A 23,351-nucleotide genomic window follows, 5' to 3' on the forward strand; every position below is an offset into this window, starting at 1 on the left:
TTTGTGTGAGTGTGTGTGTGTGTGTGTGACTGTGTGTGTTTTTTGTCAGATGGAGGAACTGTCAGGGACTGTCGGGTCATTCTGATTCCATTATCACTTCTAGTATGGGTTTCTACTTTCCCTAAATAAAAGGACAAATGTGACAGGGGAGACAGAGAAGAGGAGGTTTCTGACCTCCTTCATGTCTTATCAACATCTAATACTCAACCCGTCTCAGTGTCAGGTGTCATTCCTTCCTGACCTGTGACATGAGGAAGATATGAAGAGGCTGCCATTTACCTTCTGCCTAAAGCTAGGAAATACAAGTTTAATACCATTTGGGCCCAGTTGTACATCTACCTTATGCCATGTTTGCCCACTTTCCTGTCTGCCTTGGGTCTTCAGCATCTTTTTCCAGGTCTCTAAGCCTGGTCCTTGCATGCACGTTTGTAAGTCTAAAGACCATTGTGGGCTGAGCTGAAATAAACAGAAATTGAGTTTCTTCGTGCTCTCAATGGAAAATTTTGTTCTGCCATCCACCAAGAATATGTCTTTGGGCCTCAAAATTTACACCCAAAATATCTCTCTAATTTGAATGGTTTTCTGGGAAGTGGGGATAAAAGATCTGTATGTTCTAAGCTATGAATAGTGGGTAATATTGCCCTAGACTGCAAAGTGCTTCTCGTGTGCATTTTCTCCTTCAATTTTCATCTTTCCTAAAGTATTTGATGAGTCTTTCAAATGAAAGGACCCAAAAGCAAAAATATTAATGACAAAGCTAAGTGGTAGAAGTGGGATTAGAACCCAGATTCTTAAGTCCTCTTCCCATTATCTGATTGTTTTTATATTTGTCTGAGGGACTACAGTGTTTTGGAAGCATTGCTCTGTCTCCCTTTGCCGTTATTATTGTTGCCTTCTCTCACTATGAAATCCTAGCAAACACTGCTTGAGCCCTCCCCTGAACCAGCTCAGTCTTGCCTTCATTATCTCACTTAGTGCTCACGATAGCCAGGCGGGAAGGGTCCTTTAAATGGTAAGGATGCTATAGTTCACTGAGGTTAAATAGCTTACAGTCACACTACTAGAAACTGAAAGAGAAGACCGAATAACTCCTGGAAGTTCCTTGCAAGAAACCAGGGAAGCTGAAAAGATGACTCGGCGGTCCTGGCTTCTCTTAACAGAGATCCAGGTTTACTTCCTAGTACCTACATGGCAGCTCACAGCTCCAATTCTAGAGGATCTAATACTCTCTTGTGGCTTCTGTGGGCACCAGGTGTACATCCATGCATGCAGGGAAAACACCCATGCACATGAAATAAAATAAATCAGACCCACTGCAGCTGTAAACCATGTGGGGACCGACCTTTTAGCTGTCACAAAGTGTAGCAAAATGGTTGCAAGAAATAGGCACATAAGTCACTCTTTCATTACGACAGATATTTTTTTTAGATCATTTGTTTTCTTTTCTTCCAGTGCTTTGCAGCTAACATTCTTCTTACAAGAATCCTGGATTTCTATTGGCTGATTTGATTCACTTTTTATACTCTGTAAGTGAAAATGAGTCTTAAACACCACCCTGGCAGGTTATGAACTACAGTCTGTAATCACAACTCTTCTTAAACGAACAAGTCTCCTTTAAGCTGTTAATAAACATGTCTGGCTTCAAACTATTATTTCCAGATGGTGAGACTTTCAGATCTGATAAGCTCTCATGCATCCTACCAAGTGGAACAAATGCCACAGCTTTGGCATTCATTGTGCCATTAATATGCCGATGAAAAGAATAAACAAGTCTCCTTATGGCGCTGCCATTCCTCCCGCCTCAGGAAAAGCCATCGGATCGTTAAGCAATCAGATGGGAGTGGATCACACTCAGTACCTGCTTTCCTTTTTCCCATTTTAATCAATTTGCTTCATGTACGTGTGTGTGTGTGTGTGTGTGTGTGTGTGTGTGTGTGTGTGTACATGTGAATGTGTGTGTATCATTTTAACTGAATGTAACTCACATAAATTACCACTAAGGTATACAGTTCAATGTTTTTTTAAATGTATGTACTTTATTTAGCACAGCCACCACCACTATCTAATTTCCTATTTCTAGTCATGTTCTCAAAAGAAAACCTGTACCTGCTGTCGGTACTAGCCCTGTCTGTCTCTGTGTCTGGGGGTTGTCTATTGTTGGACATTTTATACTGGTAAAGTCACACAGCAATACCGTTATGTGTTTGCCTTCTTTCTTTATGTAAGGTTTTCAGGGTTCAGCCAGGCTGGAGTATATGCCAGCCAGAGCTTTATAGCACACCCCCTCCCAACCCCCCTTTTGTTTTCCTGAAACAGGGTTTCTCTGTGTAGCTATGGCTGTCCTGGAACTCACTCTGTAGACCAGGCTGGCCTCAAACTCTCAGAGATCTGCCTGCCTCTACTTCCTGAGTGCTGGGATTAAAGGTGTGTGCCACAACCACCCAGCCTCTCTATAGCTTCTTATAGCCAAATAGCATTCCCCTGTGGAGAGACACCTTACTTGGTTTAGAAGTTGATGGATATTCCAATTGCTTTCACTTCTCAGTTATTATTACTACTATTATTGTGAACATTTCCTGTGGGATTCTGTGTGGAAGTATGTCCTTTGTGTCTTGCGGTATACATTGTATACTCCTGGGAGTGGGCCTGATGGGTTATATGGAAACTATGGTGAACTTTTAAAAAGAACTCCCAGTGTTCCAGAGGGTCTGTGTCACTCTGCATTTCTACCCACAGTATGGAAGGATTCCAATTTTCCCACATCCTTACACATTACTAATTTCGGTCTGTTCTTGTTATTGTTTTAGTATGACCAACCTAATGAGCGTGAAGCAGTATCTTGTGATTTTTTGATTCACTCGCCACTAATCATTTCTTTTCATGGCACTATTGGCCATTTTATATCTTATATGGAGAAATAGCAATTCAAAATCTGCCTGTCTTAAGGTAGGCTATATTTGTAAAAAGGAAGAGACAAACCTTTGTTGCATAGAAATACACGTATATGTTTTTAAAAACCCAACAAGTGGTGCTATTCTCTCTTGTGTTCTTCTGTGTCTCTGGAATAAAGCACATTATTACACCTTATTTAAACTCCACACAGAAATCCAGACAGTACCCCTCCTCTCTGTTCTTTGGTATTTGCAAGCTGCATGATCAAGCAGCCGTCCACCAGGTAGGTGGTCCTTATATCCCATCCCCATTTAAATGTTTATCGCTGACTTTCCTCTCCATTGAGAAGAAACTTGGGACCGAGGGGCTGAACTCATGACTGCCTCACAAGCACTGTGGGCCACTCGCTGCTGCCCATGCCTTATGCACGCGGCTCCTGCTGCAGGCCCCAGAGAAATGACCTTGCCTTTGTATTTTTGACTTTTAAGAGTTTGCTTGCTTGCTTGCTTTTCACTGCTAAACCTTCATCAGGTGCATGCTTTGCATAGCTGCCCTTGTTGAATCAAAATGTAAAACTTTTCAGAATGTTGCTGTTTCGCCACCACATGAAGCCACATCCTATCATATGTGTACCTGTCAGTTCTTGGAAGAACAACAGAATTCATGCTTGAAAATAGGAACTGGGGCGAGAGGGAAGATCTGCTTCAGTAGAGGTGTCGCTGTGGAGTTCTTGCACCAGTCTGTCCCACCACCACCTTGGGGAAGGCTGCAGTTCCCTCTCGCTTGGTGGAAAGTGGCATCACTCCTACCTGCTGAGGCAGAAGCTTGTGGGGTCCAAGTCTGGCAAAGCCTGGCCCTAGTGTGAGATCCAGCCACAGGTGCGGGGAGAGCAAAGGGAAAACATTGGCATAGCCAGCATTGCACAGAGTGCAATTTTCTGGAGACCCATTGACAGAAACATAGTTCTGGGCACTGCCGGAAGAGGAGATATGTACGAATTGAGTTGTGTTAGTGAGTGCATCCAAGCTGAACACCACTGAATTGTCTCAAGCTACCATTGGGTGAAGTCAGGCCCATTCCTGGCACTGGAACTCCAGAGTCAGGTATAAAACTCCACATACCATATTAATGGCTTAGCTATTTGCATGTGGTGGAGAAAGCTGGGGGAAAAAAAGCTGGCCATGATGACTCAGGGACAGCTCAAGATGACTGCTATAAAGTCAAACTGGATCCACACAGTCTACCACTGTTTTAGGTAGATAGGAGAGAGACATTGTTTCCACTTCAGAATTTTAAGGAAAAAAAATATTTCTAGGACGGTTCTTGTCAGATGAAGTTGACTATTGGAGATGGTGTGGCCAGAAGCGGTGAGACTGCTAACTGTAGCTGCCTTTCCTTCATCTAGGTTCCTCTGTCATCACAATGCTGTGTGGTGCAGAGAAGTCTGGAGACCCACACAGAGGCACAGTAGGGAAGGGCAGACGGAAGCTCATGAAGGGAAGCTGAGTGGGACGAGGGGGAAAGCGGGCAAAGATACTGCCTTATTCAGGACCTCTACAGAGGAACTCGCCAACTTGTTTGCATGTTGACTAAGCCATATTCACTGCCCTCTTGCCTGAAGTCTGCAGCAGGATCCTTCTCTTTGGCCATGTGGGTTTTTGTCATCAGTGACAAGGATGTCTTTACAGATGATCTTGCTAGGCTACGCTCACTTACATCTTGGCTACTCCTGCCTTGGTCCTACTAAATTTGGACGTGCCTTTTAGTAGGATCCCCAGGTGATTTAAATGCACATCAAAGTTTGAGCAGTATACTTGTTGTGGGATGTGCGTGTGTGTGTGTGTGGTACCTGAACAGAGGCTGAGGAGGACATCAGGTGTCTTGTTGTATCACTTGCCGCCATGTCCCTTTGAAGAAAGGCCTCTCACTGAACCTGAAGCTAGGCTGGCAGATGGACCACTGTGTGGGCATTTATAGGTTTATGTGGCCACACCCAGCTTTTTACGTGGGTGCTAGGATCTGAACTTAAGTCTTCATGCTTGTGCGTAGACTTATGCTCTGCTCTCTCTCCTTCTGCGATTCACATGGTTCACCCAGTATCTTCTGAATCAGGCTTTCATCACATTCCACAGCTTCCGTGGATTTGGTCTAGTGTACTCTTGGTACAATCTTAATTCTGACTGTAGGTTCTCTGAATTGCTGGGTGAGTAAAAATAATCTCCATCAACTGGCATGGAGTTCTCTCAGGCTTGGCCATAGTTCTGTAAGAAGCCCACTCTGCCAGTCTACATCTGTGACTGGTCTTCACAGACTGGCGCTCCTTGGAGGAAGGGTTGTGTATCCGCCATGCTTACATCTTGCATGCCTGGGCCTGAAACAGATCACTGGACAGGGTAAATAGTGACAGGATTCAGTTAGGTCATTGAACCACAGAGAAATGTATTTCATAAGACACCAACAAGCATATCAAGTGACTTTCCGTTTCCAGTGAGGTCCTGAGAATTTTACCTCAGAGCCAGCCAGTGGTTTAGAAATTGACGTCATGCTCAGTGAAGTCCATAGGTACTTTATGTGTCCTAATTTCAATTCTGGTTTGTTTGGATTTTTTTTAAATTAAGGGAAAAAAGTAAATATTTCTCTGTTCAATGAGTTTTATAGCTTAATTAAATCTTAATTTATATATAGTCCAGATTTAATAAGTAAAACCTTATATTTAAGTTTTATATTAAGAATATCTTGAAAAGTAAATCATATGATTTTATGGTACCCATTATGTATGATACAAATTATAATATACACATATATCTAAATCTTTATTAAAATTTATGTATATAAAATTAAATTTATAGCTTAATTAAATTAATTTAGATACACTGAAAAATATCTAACATTAAATTCTCTCAACCCTAGTTCTGTTGGTTTTGAGGTTTGTGGCCATGATACCTGTCAGAGCCTTAGCTGTTTGAAGATCTTATAAGAAAAATCTCTGAAGAATGCGTAGCCCACAAAAGCCAATGTTAGTTGCCATTACTTTTCATTCAGGACAGTAGAGTTTGGAAGTACAGTTGAGTTTGGGCAGTTCTGTTTGTGGAGTTCAGAGGCAGTTTTTTTTTCCAAGCAGAGAAATTCTGTGAGAAGTGGAAAGACGCCAGATTGAATCAGTCAGCTTTTCAGCCAGACAGCTGAGTTGAACCAGGCAGCCAGAGTTCAGAAGGAGCTGGGAAGGGTGAGCTGATTCAGCAGTAAGCCTCAGGTGAATAAAAGTTGCATTTACTTCTGGCTCCCAACATGATTGGAGAAGAAGAAAGCCCACTAATGTTGCAGAAAGCAGAGGCCTTCTGGCAGAAATGTCACAGAGGACTGGAGAATAAAAGATACATTTACATTGATAGAATAATGGTTTTGTTTTTAATGACTTGAGAATAAAAGCTTTGTAAACCTGTGCATCTGATGTCTAAGCTAAAATTCCTGTGAAGACCCTGTAGTCGTGGGACCACTCAGATCTCTGGGAGTGAGAAAAGATAAGGAAAAGGTAAAGATGAACTGTGGTATAAAGCAAGAGAGAGAACTGGCTCTGTGTACCCTGTATTATTGCGAGATATTATGTGTTCATTGTCTTGAATAATGAGGAGTGCTTCTGTGTTTTTCACTAATGCTCATCTCAGGATAGCTCCAGAAGGACAAAAACGCACATTAAAGTAATGCCCAGTAAATATTCTGATGATAATTATTTTCCTTTGTCAGGGATGTTATTTCAAGCTCAAATTAATTTGTGTTCTAGTGAACTTTTATTTAAAATGCAGTGAACTATTACCAACTATTACAGGTCTGGCCATGCCTGTGTTTAGGTTCTCTTTTGTCAAATCTCCCCCAAAGGAAGGCTGTTTGGTTCCTAAGTCTGAGCCCAGTGCAATTCAGCTTCTATCCCAGGTTAGTTTTGTAACTATGGAAAGTATGTGTCCCTGAGATTGGAGGAGGAGAAACAATATAGGCTGAGCTGATGCTAGCTGCAAACCCTACCCCAATTTTTCTCTATTACTTGTCCAGAATATAGACCATGAAGTGGTGGCATTTCTTGCATCTTCTCTTTTAAACTTCATCTTTCAAATTTAAGAATCCTTAGCCGAGGTCTTCATTGTTTTCTTCCTGTGTTTCTTTTGTCGTGTGTGTGTGTGTGTGTGTGTGTGTGTGTGTGTGTGTGTGTGTGTGTGTGTGATAGCATAACATCTGGACAAGGCACAGGAAGGTTTCTTTAGAGCCAACATTCTGTGACCCTATTTTAAAGCAAGGAAACCAAGCTGTGGGTGAGTTCCCAGCCTCCTAGGCAGTAGAAGGGCTCTTTGGAGTGAGCTAATCCAACTTTTGCCCCAGTCTAAGGGGGAAGTTAAGGTAAAGATGTTGAAGTTCATAATTAGTGGTGCTAGAATGTGAGCTTGTTTAACTACTACAGGTATTCTTTCGAATGCACCTCTGGACCTGCTTAGGAGTTGCCTTGCAGATGTGTGGGAAGGAAAGTCCAGAAAGATGTCTGAGTCCATTCCTGGGGCAGTATGTATCTAGTTATTTCTGTTGGCCTAGCTAAAGGTCTCTCTCATTAGAGAGGTAGTTGATCGTCCCCTTCTCTTGTTGGGTAAGTGTCCCTCCCCAGTGAGCTTGGCTGTACACCTCCAGATTGGAAGTTCTTCACAACACCCTCTGGCTTTGGAGACTTCATATACCTTCACCCAGCCCTAGGTTCCTGACACTTGTTGGCATGGAAACAGTAAATAAGAAACAAGCCAAACATCACAAACAAGATAGGCAACGCTTCACTGAAACTATTGCTCATTAGCAACTGGGAGCCAGCGCTGACAAGAGAGTTGACAAGGTTGCTCAGTAAACAAACAAAAGAGAGAGAGAGAGAGAGAGAGAGAGAGAGAGAGAGAGAGAGAGAGAGAGAGAGAGAGAGAAGCATTTCATTCTGATGTGCGAGTCTGGAACTTTCCATTAGTCACAGACAAGCGTTCAGATCATGCCTTTCCTCTTATTCACTAATACCCTAGCCTTGGACTTCATGGACTCCTGGGATCCAGTTGTCTCAAGAGTTGCTGAGTTTTCCTTATAGCTGACACCACTGCCTTGAATAGATATCCATAGTGAACGCAGGCCTTATGAAGCACTGACTTGCTGCCATTGGCCTGAATCTGATGTTTCCAGATTTACTGGACACCAAAGTAAACCACATCCACTTGCAGATTGTACCCCTTGACTGATGTTACTCTCCTGTCCCTTTTAGGTTAGGATGCCAGGGGCCAGCTGTGAACCTCTGACTGCTTTCTCAGGGCTTGGCAGGCATTTCTATGATAGAAATCGTAATTACCAAATGCAAAGTCCTATTTACTCATCATGCGTTACTTTCAATTACATTTAGCTAGTCCACATAGCAGCTCTTTTGTTTTCCCCATAAAAACCCATATCTGACTAAAGGCTCAGGAAAATAATGCAGTTTTTCCTGTCTAGCCTGCAGTCATCTGGGGCAGAGATAATTACAGGCACAGATCTTCATTCTTAGTGCAAATGTGATGGTTGAGCTCTTCGGGGACTCCTGCTCCTCCATGGAGCACTTTTAAGACTGCTGATGTTTCTAAGTTCACGTATTTACACCTTTATTTTTATATAACAAGACTCCTTGCACATAAAAGCCCAAGCTTTACCTGAAGCCACTTGTTGGTAGTCTCTGAAGCAGCTCAGCACAGGCAATTCACAAAGCAAGAAATGGGGATGCCACACCTTTTAAATTTATTGAAAAGATTTTGAGTACTTGGTGTCTTAACTGTTCATGAGTCTCTAACAGTAGGTTTTAACATGTGCACTACATTGTGTTGATAATACAGTTCTTCTGTTTTATAACTACAATTTGGGAAATGTGTACTTATCAATATGTGTCAAGAGTATACAGAAAGTAAGGCAGGAGACACTGTCAACAGAACAAAGCGACAGCCTACAGACTAGGAAAAGATCTTCACCAACCCTACATCTGACAAAGGTCTAATTTTCAAAATATATAAAAAAAACCTCAAGAAATTAAACACTAGCAAACCAAATAACCCAATTGAGAAATGGGGCTCAGAACTAAACAGAGAATTCTCAACAGAGGAATATCAAATGGCCGAGAAACACTTAAAGAAATGCTCAAAATTTTTAGTCATCAGAGAAATGCAAATCAAAATGACTCTGAGAGTCTATCTTACACCCATCAGAATGGCTAAGATCAAAAATTCAAGTGACACCACATGCTGGTGAGGATGTGGAGAAAGAGGAACACTCCTTCATTGCTGGTGGGAATGCAAACTGGTACAACCACCTTGGAAGTCTATCTGGAGCTTTCTCAGAAAACTAGGAATAGGGCTTCCTCAAGACCCAGCTATTCCACTCCTTGGAACATACCCAGAAAAGCTCTACTACACAACAGGGACATATGCTCAACCATGTTCATAGCAGCCTTATTCATAATAGTCAGAAGATGGAAACAGCCTAAGTGTCCCTCAGTAGAAGAATGGATAAAGAAACTGTGGTACATTTACACTATGGAATACGACTCATCTATTAAAATCAAGGAATTTCTGAAATTTGTGGACAAATGGGTTGAACTAGAAATGACCATAATGAGTGAGTTTACCCAGAAGCAAAAATACTCAAATGGTGTATACTCACTTATATCTGGACACTAGCCCAAGGGGGCATGTCCCATGAAAGTCTTCACTTATCAGGAAAGTGGGACAGAGGGGAGGACATCCTTTTGGGACTTTAGGTGAGAGAAGCATGGGAGAATGGGGAAATAGAAGGATCCAGAGGGTCCTAGAAACCTACAAGAAGAACATTATGACAGGCGGTTCTGGGCCCAGGAGTGCTGCTCAAACTATGGCACCAGCCAAGGACAATACATGCAGTACACTTCAAACCCCTACCCAGATCTACCCAATGGACAGGACATTCTCCACAGTTGAGTGGAGAGTGGGGACTGACTTTCACACGAACTCTGGTGCCCCATATTTGACCACGTCCCCTTGATGGGGAGGCCTGGTGGCACTCAGAGGAAGGATAGCAGGCTACCAAGAAGAGACTCGATACCCTATGAGCATATACAGGGGGAGGAGGTCCCCCTCAGTCACAGTCATAGGGGAGGGGAGTAGGGGGAAAGTGGGAGGGAAGGAGGAATGGGAGGATACAAGGGATGGGATAACAATTGAGATGTAATATGAATAAATTAATAAAATATTTTTTAAAAGAATATACAGAAGAATAAAATTCAGCTAAAGCTAAAGTTCTTCAAAATGCATCTTGCAATATTCATCCACTTGGACCAGAAGTGGGTGAAGGATGGGCACCTGCATTTTGGTGAGGATTCTATCATTCCTTATAATTCAGTTCCCTTTTCGTTGCCCTGTGGTGACTAACTGTGCCCAAATGAGTTTTCCTAAACTCTCTGAGTTTCTCAATTCACATATTCAGTGATTTCCTTCTTGAGTCTCCCTGTGAATTAGTCATTTTCTTCCCCTCCAACTAACATATCCCTAATCAGGGCGCCATAGGAAGAGAAGAGACTCACCCGTCTCATTTATTTCTTGATTTTAAAACAGACGTGTGTGTTGAGGGGAGGAAAAGGCAGGGCAGTTAGATGTTATTTGAAGTATTTGGAACAAGATAATAAGAAAATCTTAATATTTTATGACTTTTAGCGATCAAAGTCATTGTTAAATTGGGCCTTCACACAGCGGGTGGGTTTTCACATAGACATCTTAAGGCAAGATGTCATAACATAGGTAACATTTTGTGTTCTTTTTCTTCTTTGAAAAGTTATTTATAACTAACCCATTATTTATTTTTGGAGTTTTCCATCTTTTTTTTTCTGAGACAGGGTTTCTCTTGTGTTCCTGGTTGTCTTGGGCTCACTTTGTAGACCAGGCTGGCCCCGCACTCACAGTGATCTGCCTGCCTCAGCCTCCCAAGTGCTGGGATTAAAGGTGTACACCACCACACTCAGCCACTGGGTAATATTTTAAGACCGAGATTCATGTAGGTTATTGGAACTTTAGCAGACAAGGTAGAAGTCCAGAGCTGCTAGACACACATAAAATCCTTGGAGTAAGATTAACGAGGGCGCCTTCCTAGCCTCAGGATGCATTTGTTCACCAGGGCAACCAATCAACCTTGTGAGTCAAGGCATTCATTCCTAGAAGAGAGGGAAAGGGTTGATAAACCAATAGTGAAAATGTAACCAATCATGTCTGTATGATGAGGCTTAGGTTTTAATACTTCCAGATAAGTGAACAGACTGAGGTTTTGGAAAGTAGCATGCCACAGGTTAGGGAAATTCTGTACCCTTCTCCCATTCATGGGACTGTGGATCATGTCCCCCGGCCGTTCATCCCTGTGCTTTGTGATATCCTTAATGTGTGCTTCCATTTTGTAATTTGTTTAAGCAGACGAATGGAACCCAAAGAGAGGGGTATAGGAACCCTGACTTTGAGAAGTTCATCTGGAAACTCAGGCCGCTATCCAGGCTTGTGACTGGCACCTGACGTAGCACAGGTTCACAAGACCCTGCATTTAACCTGGGAGATCTGAAGGTTTCTTAATAATGACCGTGTCTATGTGTTAACATAATTACAAAGCACAAAATATAAGGAAATCCAGGATCAGAAACTTCATAAATGGACTCTTGAGGCTGAGGAGATGGCCCAGAAGTTAAGGGCATCTTATTGCTTTTCCAGAGGACCTGAGTTCAATTCTCAGCACCCACGTGGAGCAGCTCAGAACAGCCTATAACTCTAGCTCCTGGAGATCTGTTGCCCTCTTCTGGCCTTTACAGACACTGCAGTCACATGTGTAATGCCCCACACACGAGTGCAGATACACACACATATACACATAATTAAAAATAAAAATACAATCTTCTGATAGACTTCAGCATGTCGTTACTTAGAAACAGCTAGGCAACATCAGTGTTCCAAAATGTGGTACCTGTCAAAGTAATCGTAAATTCATTAGATGTGGCAGTGCATACCTGTAGCCTCAGCTCTGGTTAAAATCAAAGAGCTGCATAAGCAGAGATGAATTTACTATAAAAAATTTATCTTTTAAAGGATTTATTATTTATTTGTTTACTCGTGTGTGTGTGCGCGTGCGTTCGTGTCTGATGGTATTTGTGTGTACCATATGCATGCAGGTGTCTGAGGAGGTGAGACAAAGCCAAATCCCTCGAAACTGGAGTGGCAGGTGGTTGTGAGATACTCCCATGTGGGTGCTAAGAACTGATCCCGGGTCCTCTGCAAGGGCAGCAAGTGTTCTTAATCACCGAACTATCTCTCCAGCTCCCAAAATTTATTTTTTCAAAAAGCACTTATGAGAAAAATACAAATATATGTAAACTATAAGATACGTAGAGGGTCTCTGCTATGGATGGAGTTTAAGGTGACCTGTGAAAAGAGTTGTTAGAGTGGGGTGCCAAAGATGGTGAACTTGGGGACTGTGGGTGTAGCTTAGTGTTAGGGCCTTTATTGAGCATGCGTGAAACTTGGACTTGCTGCTCATACTACAGAAAGGAAGGGAGGGAGAGAAGAAGCAAGGATAAGAAGCTGGGGATGATGAATCTTTTCATTCCCACAGTAGTCTTAAATGATGTGTCATTACGACAGATATAACTGATGAAATGAAAACAAAACCTTCCAAGCGAAGAATATATATATATATATATATATATATATATATATATATATATATATATTTTTTTTTTTTTTTTTTTTTTTTTTTTTTTTTACATTTTTAACATGTGCCTCCTATTAACTACCTCTTGGATTTTGTAAGTCTAAACTTTATAGATTTGGGAGAGATGATCTAAGCAGCTTTTCTTGCCATCGAAATTGGCATCCCATGGTACTTTTCTGTCAAATTATATGCAGGAGAACTAACGACGTTTCCCCTTCTTTTCTGTTTTTCCTAGGGATTGCCATAGGAGTCCTGGTGCGAGGACACAGCGAGCTCTCCAATCTGGATAAGTTCTACTTCGCTTTTCCTGGAGAAATTCTAATGAGGATGCTGAAGCTTGTCATTTTGCCATTGATTATATCCAGCATGATCACAGGTACCTTGTGTTCTCTGATTATCTAAGCGGCGCAGGAGAACCTGGGCTGTTCTTTACTAATTATGGAAAAATCAGAATGCACTAAGCACATGATATAGGCACACACACACACACACACACACACACACACACACAGAGCCGTCCTTTGAAAAGCACATGCCCTTGACTTGAAATGTGGTGGGATTCTCAAAGTGGCGTTGTGTCACTGTGTGGCTGCCCCTTTGGCACTGTTGACCACAACAGTGGTTAACAAATGCAGCTCAAACCTTCATTTGTCCAACATGTGATGTCTTGTGAGCAAGATGCTGTTTTTAAACATATTATGAGGAAAAACTTTACCTCCGGGCATAGAAGGGGAAAATGAATATTTGGCCATGGAAATGCAAGCTTGTGACCCCAGGGAAAATGTGGCTGTCAATTTTGATCATATTTTCAGTAGCTAGCTCCTTTGCTTCCTGGTTCCAGCTCTCCTGCCCACTAGCCTCGGCGCGGCTGCCCCGAGGGTGCCTCTTCTTCTGGCTTCTCACCCACTTCCATGCCTCCACAGAGTTCAGCATTGCTAAGTAATGTTAGGGCCCTGCCTGGCAAACCTGCCATGGTGTCAGCAGCCAAGAGCTATGGGAAAGGTTTCATTGGATGACTAGTACTTTTAAATTGGGGCATGTAACACAGTTGAACTTAGAAATGGTTTTTCTCTTTCAGATTTTTTTTTTTTTTTTGTAATGCCATTCTTCTGGGTTGGCATGTGGCTGCAATGTACACTCTGTACTGCGTATATTCTGGCACCTGGGAAAATGTGGCATGATGTTTCTCACTAGTGCTATGGCCTAGAAGCAGCAAGGCTTTATGTAACTCTGCAATTAGAGTCTTGATGTGTCCTCCTTCTAGCACTTTCTTCTACACTCTTACAGCAAAGGCTCAGTCTGTTGAGTCCTGACATTAGAGGTGGAGGCAGGGTTGTCAGCATGTGCTGTTTTCATCAACTGCATCTTCTGAAAAGCTGTCACATTTACCTAGTCCCAAGTGCCAAACCCCAGTCAGACTGGAGCCCTATCGGGCCATTTTTCTTAAGTACTCTTGTTGTTCTTGGCTTATTAGAAACCTAAGAGAACATTTAATTACTTTTATTTATGAATTTAATTATGTTTAAAAATTACCAGTTTCTTTAAAGCCTAAGGGATGGGGCAAAACAGAAGATCCATCATTTGTCTCATAATGTTTGCTTATTTAAATTATTGAACCCATTTAAAGTTTGGAAGATTTCTTATCAATACCCAGATTTCTGGCATTAAAAAAATAAATAAAACCTGCAAACACTGGGCCCATGTTTTGCCATATCACTGGTGTCCTGGAGCAGGGGACAGCTATTCAATTCAGCTGGCACAAATGGATTTGAGGATACCAGTGTCAGCACCATTCCCTATTCTGTACTTTCTCATTGTCCTCCTGTCCCACATAAGCACTGCCATTATAACTTGGAGTTTTTCTCCCTATCAAAGATTCTTAAACCTGTTCTTGTACTCTTTTAGACAATATGAAGTCTTGGGCTTCTCTCTTAATAAAAGTATTCACATTTGTACTTATAGAGAATATTTTGCATGTATCTTTATAAAGCTTATAAGCCATGTGCTGTGTGACATAGTTTGAGTCTTCTGGTTTATGGGGAAAGTTAAAAACAAAAACCTAATCCAGAATAGAGAGCAAACCCAGAATTCATATAAGAAACTAAATTTTAGAGGAAAATAGAAAACTATATGTATGAAAATGCTACTTCCATAATGGTGTCTGAACAGTATTGTTCTTGGCAGTAAATAACCCATCAGATAGTTTTAGTCTGGAAATTTTTGTATGTATCTTGGTCTTGCAAATTACGTAGGGAAATAACTTACAGCTCTTGGAGTCCAACTGTAGCCCCTAGCTCTGGCCCGCGTCTCTCCGCTTTCCCGTCACCAGAGCTAGAGCAAACCCACTGCTCCATGTTTTGATGTGAAACAATAAACTGTTAAAGATTTGAGGGACAGCAGGAGAAGCAGGGCTGGGAGGGTGACGCTGCAGTCACATGTCTACCCATCGGGCGAGGGGGGAGAGGGTAGCGGGAACGCAGGAGAAGAGGGCTTGCTTAGATCTTTTCTGTTACCATATCTACTTAGAAGCATTCTGGAAGGCAGTAGGGGATCGGCTCTGGCATTTCCATCCAGACTTTTATCAGAAGGAGAATATCCATAGAGACTCAGGTATGGGGTGCTCATGATACACGTTTCATAAACGAAAAACAGTGTGAATGTATGTTACACAGGCAAGTTAAAAGCCTGCTGGGATACATACCAAGTGGCCCATGAGAAAGTTCCCAGGACAGCACAGAACAACAGAACAAAACCAACCACTTAGCACAAAGGACATTGTGACAGCCTGGACTTTATTATATTGTGTTTGCATTTTAAAGAAGTTGACCCAAAAGTGAAAGATTAACAGCCTTTCAGTGAGAAAAGAAATAAAATATGATCCTCTGTGCTTTCTTCACATCTTTTAGGCAAACACTTGTTATTTTTTGTTATGATGTTTCTCTGTCTTGTTTTATTTTTATTTTTTTTTCTTTCATTTAAGAAGGGAATCAGAGAGTGGATAAATTCTCTGTGTGCTTCGGGCTTTGCTTCTGCTGTTCCTCTCCTTCCCTTCCCAGCCCCCTGGTCCCCACCCCCCACCAGAGAAATGCCACGTTTACCCTGACATGCCAGTCCTTCAAATAAACCCTGCACTTATCTTCGCCTCTGTACCCAGAGGATGGGTGACCCTGTCCTTGGGGTGGGGTGAGGGGATGGAGACAACAAGAGGATGTGTCAGGGAACCTGGGGTTTGAGGGTAGGGTGATCAGGTCTCTGGGAATAGGTAGAGAGAAACAGAAGAACTGTTAAGATTCAAACCCAAGACTAATAGAGTAAGCTGCTGCAGGAAAAACAACAAAACAACAACAACAACAACAACAACAACAACAAAACAAAAACTAATCAGCCATCAAAGTCTTTTTAAAATAAAATAAACAAAAAGGCATATTTTGTAGCTGTATTTTTTTTTTAACACCAAGTATCCTTCTTGGTGGTGTGTGGTTAGGAAATCATGTTCATCGGGGAAATTTGAATTTAGTCTTGATATTAAATGGTACAGGGTGATTGTTAATCATTTAGTCAAGAAGTGATAATGATACACATATCCGTAAACAAAATGCCCTTATTTTCTAAAGGCATATGGGACTCTGTAGAGGTGAACTGACATGATAGCTGAGATTTGCTTTAGAACGGGAGGGGAGGCATGGAGTGGTGACAGCATTTTCAGACTCAGTGGCATAGAAAGCTAGAAATCTCATATGACTGAAGAAAGAGTACCGTCCAGCCACGGTGCAGATGGGGGCTTGAGCCTTCAAAAGTTTCCGTTTCTAAGCTAACAGAGGAATCCTCAGAGAAAAGACAGACCTGCTTGAGAATTGGGGCCCTTTGAAAAACGCAGGAACAGCCCACAGATTTATATCTGGGTCACATTTCTTCAGTAGATTAAGACTGGTGACTGGTGCCTCTCACTACCAGCACAAAAAAAGATGGGCCCTTCCCACCCCACTCTAGGATTCCCAGACACAGCTTCCTGCGTACACTTAGCTGCCACCCAGGTATAGCTGTGCTCCAGCAGGCACAGCGGGGACCCTGCTGTCCGCTGTGGCCACCACCACACCCCTGAGCCTACAAGGTTCCTATTCATTTCTCTACCTAATCAAGGGGCTCAACAATTCCCTGGGTGAAGAGAGAGCATTCATTGCCAAGGACTTAGGCGGAACCAGAAGCAGCTGAGACACCAGAATCCTGGTCACTCCCAGAAAGGGCTCTTCAGGGACTGAGCACTTCAGCAGGGCTCCCCTCTGCTTAGCCAGCCTGCCTCCAAGATGGTAGAGAGAAGCTTCTGCCTCCACATAAAAGCATCCCAACATGGCACACCTCAGACCTAACACCCAACCCCTCATTCTGATAAGGGAAGGCTTCCTCATCACACGGACTTCCTGTGCCAGGAAATGTGTCCTTTTCCTGTTCCATGAGCCATTGGAGACCATCCACCTTAGATAAGTCTTCCTTTGCTAACTTGAAGGCTTGGTCTTTGCCCCATCAAAGTATTTAACCTTTGTACTTGCTGGGTTGTTGAATATACAGCCAGTAGACCCTGGAGAATGTCCAGGCTGGGGTTAATCAGATAGATGTTGGCTTCTGTGCGTGCTGCTTTCCCTAAATCAGGGAGAAGCTCATCCCTTACCATTTCCTGCAAGTGCCAGCAGTACACAAGGGTATGGGTGGCGAGTCAGGAACCGTCCCCGGTGGATTCCAAGTTTATGCCAAGCCGAGGAAATATCCTTCTTTCCCCATTTCTCTCCTAGGCCACTGTGTGTGAATCCCAGGACTGAGTCCATATCCTGAGCAGGGCACATCCCCAAACACCAGTCCAAACTCTCTGTCCTTCATAGATCATGAGCCAGCAGTGCCAGGATAGCGTTGGTTGAGTGACTGGGTGGGTAGCTGTGGTGAGATTCTCCAAGTTTTTTGTTTATTTGTTTGTTTTTACTTTACTTTCAGAAGATTTCAAAAAATATTGCGACAGCTTATAAAGTGATTGTTACTCTAACTTCTACATTAGGATTGCAAAGTGTTTCAGGGTTGACCTACACCATAAAAGGAATCCTCTCCTTTTCCATGATTTTTTAACAATGGAAAAAAAAAATGGGAGTCTTATCTGACCTTATTGTTTTAGGTCAGGCATAGTAACTCAAGCCTGTAATCCCAGCACATGGGAGGTAGGGGCAGGAGGACCAGAAATGCAAGGCCAGCCTTGGCTATATAGTGACATAGTGAGTTTGAAGCTCATTTGGGCTATATAAGACCATATATATATATATATAGAATTAATTAATGTCTTGAGAAGACGCTGTAGAATTGAAAGAATGGAGGATAAAGTAAAATGTTGAAGAATCCGAAGAGCCTAACTTTGTTTGTTTGTTGTGCTTTTTGTTTTTGTTTTGTTTTGCTTTGTTTTTTTGAGATGGTGTTTCTCTATGTAGCCTTGACTGCTCTGGACTCGCTTTGTAGACCAGGCTGGCCTCAAACTCAAAGCGATCTGCCTGCCTCTGCCTCCCAAGCACTGGGACTAAAGGCATGAGCACCACTGCCCAGCTCACTTTTTATATAGAATCTTGTAAAACATGACACATCAGGCTATTTTGACTGGTGAGGCATCCTTTTTTATATACAAACTTTATTATTTAAAAAAAAAAAACAACCTTAAAAGTGAAAAAAGCTCTACACACCAAAACTAACCAGACCCCAGAGTCTACATTCTTTTAAGGTTATCCGTATTCACTTACTCACGGCCTGCTGTGTGTTCACACCCCAGTGGAAAGAATCATGCCAGGCACCTCTCTCAGACAGGGTGTGTTCAGTTTTATTCTGCAAATGTATATTAGCCCCAATGGCATGAAAACAAACACACTTAAAAGAGGGTGGATTCCAGCCACCCCTGTTCATGGAACCATGGTTTTCCGAAAGCGAGATATGAGTGTTCTGATGCTGACGAGAAGACATGAAGATGCCTGTACCACTTAGCCGTACAACTTGGTATCCACTCGAAGCCACCGTTTGTAAACGCAGGTCCTGAGAGCTTGAACGTGAACATCAGGAAGAAAGGAACTCCAGCAGTCTATTGTTCCACTATGCTATTTATGAAATCGCCGTTTGAAGGTGGTTTAGAGAATTAATGAAACCTCCGTGCTGGGGAAGGCAAGGATGTAGCTGGACGCAGTGGCTGCCATGAGTAACCTCCAGAGCTAGCGGGCTCGGCCTGAATTTTAAAGTGTCCCCTTTCCCTCCCCTGACCTTGTTTGGGAACTTGGAAAAGAGCCTGGGCAGCTTTATAAAGATGACTTAAACACCGTCCAGAGATCATCAACGACATGTCTTTGAAGCTCAAGGAATTACTATGTTACTTTGAGTCCTATAGTGCTTTCCACACAAGGAAAGAGGCACATAGGTAAAAAACAGTCACCTTCCCATGAATATGCTGCTGGCACAGTAATGAAATGACAAGTGGCAGATAAGTGACCCCACTTCAGGCTCTACCTAAGATACTGAGCCCCGGAGTATAAATCACCAGTGAGCAACCTTCTGCTGGAACTTATGCTAAAAGCTCTCGAAGCTCCATTTGACAGGAAGTACCTCCTTCAAAGGAGGGCGAAATACTGTAAAGATATTAGGGACTCTCCAATGTTCTATTAATTCATTCCATTAGTTAATTAATTAATCCATTAATTCATTCCATTTTCAGTGAACCAGGCTCTGTGTTGTAGCCACAATATATAAAGTTAAGGCCTCTCCTAATGAGAAAGAGGTTACTGCAATGCTTTGTGGGGATAAGGCAGTAGAAGTGACATAAGGGATTTTGAAGGAAGGCTAGAAATCAAGAGAGAAGGGAAGGGAATTCCATACAGGAGGGAATGCAAGGAGCTATAGTATGTCAGGACAGAAGAAAGACTTCAACCGGAGTTCTAGAAGCATAGGAGAGGGAGGAGTAAGATGGGGAAACGCACTCGGGGCTCCATACAAGCCTGCAGAGTCAGGAAGAGAGTTCCTTCAGTGACTTTCACCAGTGCTGCTGTCTGCCAATGGATACCTCAAGCAAGCTCCTCGTTGGGAAGGATTCATCACAGGTAAACGAGAGAGTCATCCCTGGGAACCACCCTGCCTTTTGCCAGCTGTGAAGCCTTAGATGCACAGCTTGTACTCAACCATAAAAACTGTGCCCTGGTGCTTTGATCAGCTGCCAGAGGTTTCTATAAGGTCCCTGAGTGGGTATCAGGAGATACAGCGGTCAATATTGGGATTCAGTTGAACACAAGTGAAGGCACAAAGGGTGTCATTCAAGAAAAGTGGCCAATATTAAAAGACTCTGCCCACAGATTATAACCACCTCCAGGATATAGAGTTCTGCCCAGAGGTGTTGGCTACCTATTGTACAGAATTTGGAGCTGCAAAGGGGGAAATACAGTTGTGTCATGTATTAGCTCACTGAACTGTCTGCTAGCCATTGCATGAATGTAGGGAGAGAACAGTTGAGTTCCTCAGAGCCTCTATACCACTGGCTCTCAATCTTCCTAATGCAATTAGTACAGTTCCTCATGTTGTGGTGACCGCCCCCCCCCCACACACCATAATTGTCATTGCTACTTCATAAGTGTAATTTAGCTACTGTTACGAACTGTAATGTTAATATCTGTGTTTTCCAAGAGTCTTAGGTGACCCCCAAAGGAATCTCAACCCACTGGTTGAGAACCACTGCTCAATACTGTGTTGGAGGCATTCATTGAATGAGAAATCTAAAGAAGAGCTTGTGAGAGCTTCTGAACAACCTGTCCCAACCATGAATGCCATTATATTCTATGATACTGGGAAAAAAAAAACTCAAACAGCACTAGTCTGAATAACCATCCAGTGTGTGTGTGTGTGTACCTGAAACTTGCCAGCTCATCAAGGCTGCCTGGTCAGCAAGCTCCAGAGCCCGCCTGTCCTCCCTCTATGCTTCTGGGTGAGACTTGTACGACCACACCCTGCTTTACATGTGGATCCAACCCCTGGGCCTCATGCTTGCCTACCAAGCCCTCTAGCCATGAAACCATCTCCCTGCCCTGACTCAACAGGCTCCGAGGCATCAAACATGGACCAAACGGATGGCAGGGGCTGCAGAGTGCCTTTAATGCCATCTGAGGATGAGTTTATTTTGTTGACGTCACAGAGTAGTGTGGTTATGATGCAACCCTTTGAAGGGAGTTCTCTGTATATGAGTGTCTTTAAAAAATATAGATACTGCCACAAGTGAAGCATGCACACAAACATAAAACACATTCTACATACTCCCTCTGCCTTCTCCCTTCTGCCATCCCAGAAGTATCCATCTTGACAGCTGAGATCTCCAGAGCCCTAAATTAACCAAATGTGATCATATCTAGCCTTATTTTCCCTACAGGATTTAAAAAAAAAAAAAAATTCAGAGTTTTAAAAATAGTAACATGTTTGTTGTTGCAACCCTAAGAAGTAGTAAAGTGGGCAGGGCTTATCTCCGTTTGTAGAGATAAGGAAACCGGAGGTTGGAACACAATTAAGCCATTTTCCCAAGATCACATAAATCACAGAGCAGCACGGGCGACTGACGAATTCCATTCTAGAACATTCTGCTGCCCGGAAGGCTGGGGTAAACAACCACTCATAAATATGTTAAATAACCACCCTCTCCCACACATTATATTCGTGTGTGTGTGGCAGGGGAGGACTTTATGGGGCTTATAGTCTAGTGAAAAAGGCAAATGTTAATGAGTCCCTTGATTTTTATTTTTAAGGGAAACACAGTAGTCACAAGATGCCAAGCATGGACACATGGTGTCCAGCAAAGGGCCTCTGGAAAGGACTGAAAGGCTAGATGAGAAGGGAGAAAAAGCAAATGGGGAGGGAGGGTCTGAGTGAAGCCTTTGAGGGGAGTTTGGTCTGATTGAGAAGAGGCTGAGTGAGGGGTGCTAAGTCCAGCAGGGAGGTACACATGCAGGCTGGAGAGATGTCTGTGGGGGTCGCATCTTCCAGGGTAAGAATTTATAATTTTATCTTCAATGCCACTGGACTGTGACTTTTTTTTTTTTTTTTTTTTGATGTTTTAAAAGACAATTTAATGACTATTCAGTGAAGGGGGGGTGGATGTGAGTGTACTTACAAAGTGTGTTTTGTTGCTCAGTGACACGAGTCACCGACAATTGATGCCACTGTTGTCGGCACCAGCTCTATTCTTCACAGGCTGTGCAAGCCCAGGGTGTTCAGTTTGCTCCTCACTGTCAACTTGAAGGTGACACAGGCTTTTAGAGAGCACAGTGTACATGAGTAAATCAAGTTCGGGAACAAAACGCATGTTTATTTCTCTTTGCGCAACTGGCCGCTCTGTTGTCGATGGAGCTAGAATCACCCACATAGTGGTTAACTCCTGTATAACCCTGAGCTTGGGTGTTGTGTCCAGTCAGAAGCCTGTAGTGCTAACAAATGCCTGGCTACAGTGACAGAGTTCCTCTTGACACCTTGGCTACAAGGTACAGAGATGGTCACGAAAACTTCTCTCTCAGGTGGGTGGCAGCTTCCTCAGAGCACACTCTGAGGAGTGTCTTGCCCTCGGATGTTTATTTTTAAAGCCTGCTATTGTTTAGCCCGCCCTGCTTCCTTGCTAGTGTTGTTATAAGCAGTTCAGATGATGATTCCGCTGGCTGGGCGCCAACATGCCCACTCACTCCTCACAGCCTCCTCCAGAGGGAAATAAAGAAAATGCCTTTTTCCTAAAATTAAAGAGGCAGCAGGTGCCCTTAGCTTTTAAGGACGATATTGAGTTCAGTCTCTGTTTTCAGGCCTCAAAACTGTTGCTGGCCATGAAGGGTGATCCTGACCTGGGCAATTTCTTCTATCCGATTCTGTCATGTCTGTCCTTGTGTTTTGTGTCTGGTGACACCTTTAGCTCCTGTGAGGACTCTGCTCCAGAGCTTCAAGGGCATTTCATTAAGTAGGATTGAGGCCTTTCTAACCTACCTAGCTAGCCTGTCTAAAGTATAATAAATACATAAATTTCATGGAAGTAGGAACTGCAAAACAAATGTCTGAACAACTCAGATTAAGTGGGCGTATAGCAGTGAGGAAAAACAAGCCAAGGGACACCAAGAGGCTAGCCATGTTCACTCGTGGATTTTTTTTTTTTTTTTTTTTTTTTTTTTTTTTGTGACAAGTATTTTCATTAGCTGCTCTGGGACCTGAACCAAGCCACTATGTGTAAGACCTTTCTGAGGAGACAGCCTGCTCACTTCCGCATTACTCACACAAGTGGACCTTGGAAAAAGCTGTGGGTAGCTGAGTGGGGGGGAGGGTAACCTATAAAAGTGTGACTTTTCCCGTCATGTGGAAAGCTCGAAGTACAAACATCCACAGAGTACTTTATTTACAGCATAGCCCATCTAGGAAGAATAAGACCCAGGGCTTGAAATAGCAGGGAACCTGCACGGAAGAGAACGTAGTTTATTGTCTAACCCTTGTGATGGCGAGGTAAAGAGAGGATTCCAGGGGTTCTCTTGATGGTGTTAAATCCGAGTTTATTTCCTTGACATGGCTGAGTGCCCAGTTAATGCTCAGCAGTCTGTATAGAGACTACACTGTGTTGTCTGTGTCATAGTCATGAGTCACATATGGCTATATGAACAGAGATTAATTTCAGTTAAGTAGAATTCTAATTCAGTGCTTCA

The 23,351-nt window shown here is 42.9% G+C and overlaps 1 protein-coding gene across 2 annotated transcripts in view; it reads left to right on the forward strand.

Moving 5' to 3' along the window:
• Positions 1-23,351, forward strand: part of Slc1a1 (solute carrier family 1 member 1) — a 68,135-nt gene that overhangs the window by 21,101 nt on the left and 23,683 nt on the right. For both annotated transcript variants that reach the window (XM_051146303.1, XM_051146304.1), the window contains exon 2: positions 12,875-13,015. In XM_051146303.1, coding sequence (XP_051002260.1) covers positions 12,875-13,015 — 141 coding nt within the window. The remainder of the gene's footprint in view (positions 1-12,874; positions 13,016-23,351) is intronic.

This window comes from Acomys russatus, chromosome 5 (genome assembly GCF_903995435.1).
Source record: "Acomys russatus chromosome 5, mAcoRus1.1, whole genome shotgun sequence".
Taxonomy (NCBI): domain Eukaryota; kingdom Metazoa; phylum Chordata; class Mammalia; order Rodentia; family Muridae; genus Acomys; species Acomys russatus.